Source organism: Tarenaya hassleriana, unplaced genomic scaffold, assembly GCF_000463585.1.
Source record: "Tarenaya hassleriana unplaced genomic scaffold, ASM46358v1 Cleome107, whole genome shotgun sequence".
Lineage (NCBI taxonomy): Eukaryota > Viridiplantae > Streptophyta > Magnoliopsida > Brassicales > Cleomaceae > Tarenaya > Tarenaya hassleriana.
The window spans coordinates 115,308-118,959 of NW_010960960.1; the positions used below are offsets into that span (position 1 = coordinate 115,308).

General features: G+C 30.3%; 1 protein-coding gene across 1 annotated transcript; it reads right to left on the reverse strand.

Moving 5' to 3' along the window:
* Positions 1 to 2,439: 2,439 nt before the first annotated feature.
* LOC104805018 lies at positions 2,440 to 3,254 on the reverse strand. The gene has a single exon (XM_010529419.2). The coding sequence runs from the start codon at positions 3,042 to 3,044 to the stop codon at positions 2,700 to 2,702; it is 345 nt and encodes a 114-aa protein (XP_010527721.1). The 5' UTR covers positions 3,045 to 3,254; the 3' UTR covers positions 2,440 to 2,699.
* Positions 3,255 to 3,652: the final 398 nt, after the last annotated feature.

Here is a 3,652-nt window from a genome sequence, read left to right on the forward strand (position 1 = left end):
AAAATTCATAGTTTTTTTGTAGTGATGGTGGTATATTTATGAAGTAAATGCAAAAGATAAGATAACAAAGTTGTAAAAATAAGAAAACTATCAATCAACGAACACTGCGGATATCGAGATCCGTATTTGAATAATACTAAGCATGCAAGAATTATGATATCAATTGTAGTCGGGAATCATAAACAACATCATATTATCTCTAACCGTTAACGATTTTAACGATATTTAATGTTAATCTAGATTTTATCAAAACAATTGCAAAGTCAGTCATTTTCTTAATTAGATTTACAAATTTTATGTATTTTTTATTAACATTCGTAAAATTCAATATTAATATGATTATCATCTCAAAATTCAATAATGTTTTTAGGATTTTTTCCTTTTCTATCTTTATTTCTGATATTTGTTAAATTTGAATTTTTAAAAGACGAATTTAAAATAAGGTCTTGCGTTTATATTGATTGGCTATGTAGCCATATTATTATATAATGCTTGGATTGATTTAAATAATTATAATTTGAAAAATTCATTAGCACGAATACGTACATAAAATATGTCTATATATACACGTCAGCTATGATGTGCACATGAATATCTCGACAAAAGCAAATATTCCATCATGGCTCTTTCTGCGTCATGGGCTTATCAAATCTTCTTATCTCCCAGTTCCAAGTTTGTCAGTACTCTTTCCACTTTACACTTTATAAAAAAAATTAAAGTAAAACATTAATGGTTGAATTTAGATGTATTTGATAGAATCTCAACGGAATTAAAACGAGAGAAACCCAATTTATTAAAAATTCTAAAAATCTTAAATGAAAAAATCTAAAAGAACATTTTTTATTGGCATAAAAAATTAAATAAAAATATTTTTTTGGAAAATTCAACAATTATGATAAATTGATAATCAAAATAAAATTAGAATAAAATCAAAGTGATTTTATAAATAATGTGAGATATTTTTTCCGTTAGTATAAAATAGATATCGTTAGTTAGTTCATTTGATATATAACACAAAAACAAAGAACATTAATATCTCTGCTCATATCTCTCTGTGTTCGTTTGGTATTTAGAAAAGTTTTTTCCGAATATGTGATCGTTATATTTTATGAGTTTACCGTACTTTAATAACTTCGAAATTTTTGAGGTGATACGAACATAAAAAATTTGTATTTCACATATCTCCACAAAATTAACCAATATTTTATTTATTTTTTTATATTGGTGATTACCGAGTGTGGGACTGGAACCGTGGTTGTGGAGCACTTTTGTGCATACCCACACCGCTTTTCCACCCCAATAATAATTTGTATCACTTCTGCTCTCACATAATTATATTGATGTATTTTTTATAGATGAAATATTATTTTTCACATTCACATTGAGGACTTGTTGATGCGAACTTTAAAGTTCCCATGATTAGGGGTGGGCACGGATCGGATATTCGGGATTTTTGAGATGTCCGTATCCGTATCCGATCCGTACAAATATTCGATTTTGTTATCTGTATCCAATCTGTAACTTCGGATATCCGTAAAAATCACGAATATTTCCGGATATCCGTATCCGACCTAAAATGTTATAAAAATTTGAATTAAAATTAAATAATAAATTCAAACAAAAATAAAATATATAATCTATTTAATATAAACGATATTTATAATTTAAAATTCATAATTTAAACACTACAAATCAATTCAAATACAAATACAATCATAATTTATCAAATATAAATATATTCGAAATTCAAAATTCAAAACAAAACACTAAACATGATAAATTTTAATATTCAAAAGATTAAACATTATAAACCTCTATATATATAAAATATTTCTTAAATCTCCCTAAAAAACGTATAGATATTAAACATTTTAAATCTACATATCAAATTATTCTTATATTTAATAATATTATTATAAAATACGGATCAGATCGGATATGTCGGATAATTCAATTTTAATATCCGTATCTGATCCGTATCCGACAAATATCTTCAAATAAATATCCGTATCCGATCCGTAAACTCCGGATATCCGAATTTTCGATTCGGATACGAATCGAATAACGTATCGGTTCGGTTTTTTTGAATATTTTGCCCACCCCTACCATGATTCCTCATAATGAGTCGATATAAAATCCAAACCAATAACATCAAACACATATCAAACACATTTATAACGAATAAAATCAATAAAAAAAAAAAAACCAATTGAACTTACAGTTTTTTTTATTTTTGGATTTAATGGAAATTCAGTAATCAAACCCAAAGCCAACCAAGCCCAATTCAAAAAATAGTTGGCTGCATTTCACTTCCCAATCCTATGGTATAATAAAACAAAATTTATAACTGGGTCTAAATATTACAGATTGCAATTTATTTTTGATTGAGTTCTCTTTTGTTTGGATTTTTTTTTTAATTTTGTAAAACAAAATTCGAAAAATTTATAAGGTTACAGACAGCAAACTCTATACCTCACTATTTTATTTTATGTGACTTTATCCAAACATCTCACTAAAATACAAAAATTCTGGAAAAAAAAGGCCATAACGCCATTTAGTTGTTAATGCTCAAAGAGAAAGGAAACCGACAAAACAAACAAGAAAACAATTTTGCTCAATTTTTATCCATGTATTTGTCTCTCCCCTTAGTTCCTCTCTATGATTTTCCGTTAAATTGTTTAAACTGATTTTATTGTTATTTACATCGAACCGTACGGAATCGGATGTGTTAGCCTAAACCGGACATGAGACGCCGGCGACTTAACGGCGACGCCGTGCCAACAGATCCCTCCTTTACACATCTCCTCAACTCTCCGGCTAAATCTCCGGCGATCTTCCGCCGCAGCCGCCGCCTTGTTTGCCTTCCTGCAGATGTCCCATGTCAGCGTTCCGACCAAGACAGCGCCGACGACCAACGTCGACGCCGCGAGCACCGACACGGCACCGAAATTGCGGCCGATGAGAAGTCCGTACGCTTTGATTCCGGCAATCACTGCCACGTAGATCGCCGTCAGGTTCCTGATCACGGCGTCGGAGACCGACATCCCTCAATCTCTCTCTCTCTCCACGCAGCGTTTTGGGGTTCGAGAAAGGCCTTGAGTGCAGGCGAGAGGAATTAAAGAGGAAGGGGCCATGGCTTGGAATTACGAAAATACCCTCGTGTGCTACGGAAACCATCCTTGGACTTTCATACCCCCTCCCCCCGTGCTATTTACGCTCAAATTTCTTTACACGAGTGTACTATTATATTTATATTATTTATTGGGTTGCGTTATTAAGAATATTAAATCATTGTTTAATATGATAACTAATATTATTCAAATATTTCATAAATTTTTTATATTAGTTATATTTTTTTTGGTATAATTATATTAGTTATATTGATACCTAAAACAAGACTTTACAATGTGCAAAACTAAAAAGAACGAGGAAAAATCGCAGATAAATATCTGTACTTTTACAAAACTTCCATATAAATATTTGTACTATAAAATTCTCAAATAAATACATATATTTTTTAAAATTTCCATATAAATACCTATATTTTTAAAAATTTACCAAATAAAATATTCATCGTTGACGGCGTTATAACGTGTTTTGCCACGTCGGACTAACCGGTTCAATTAATAAACTTCTGGTTCAACAAACACCT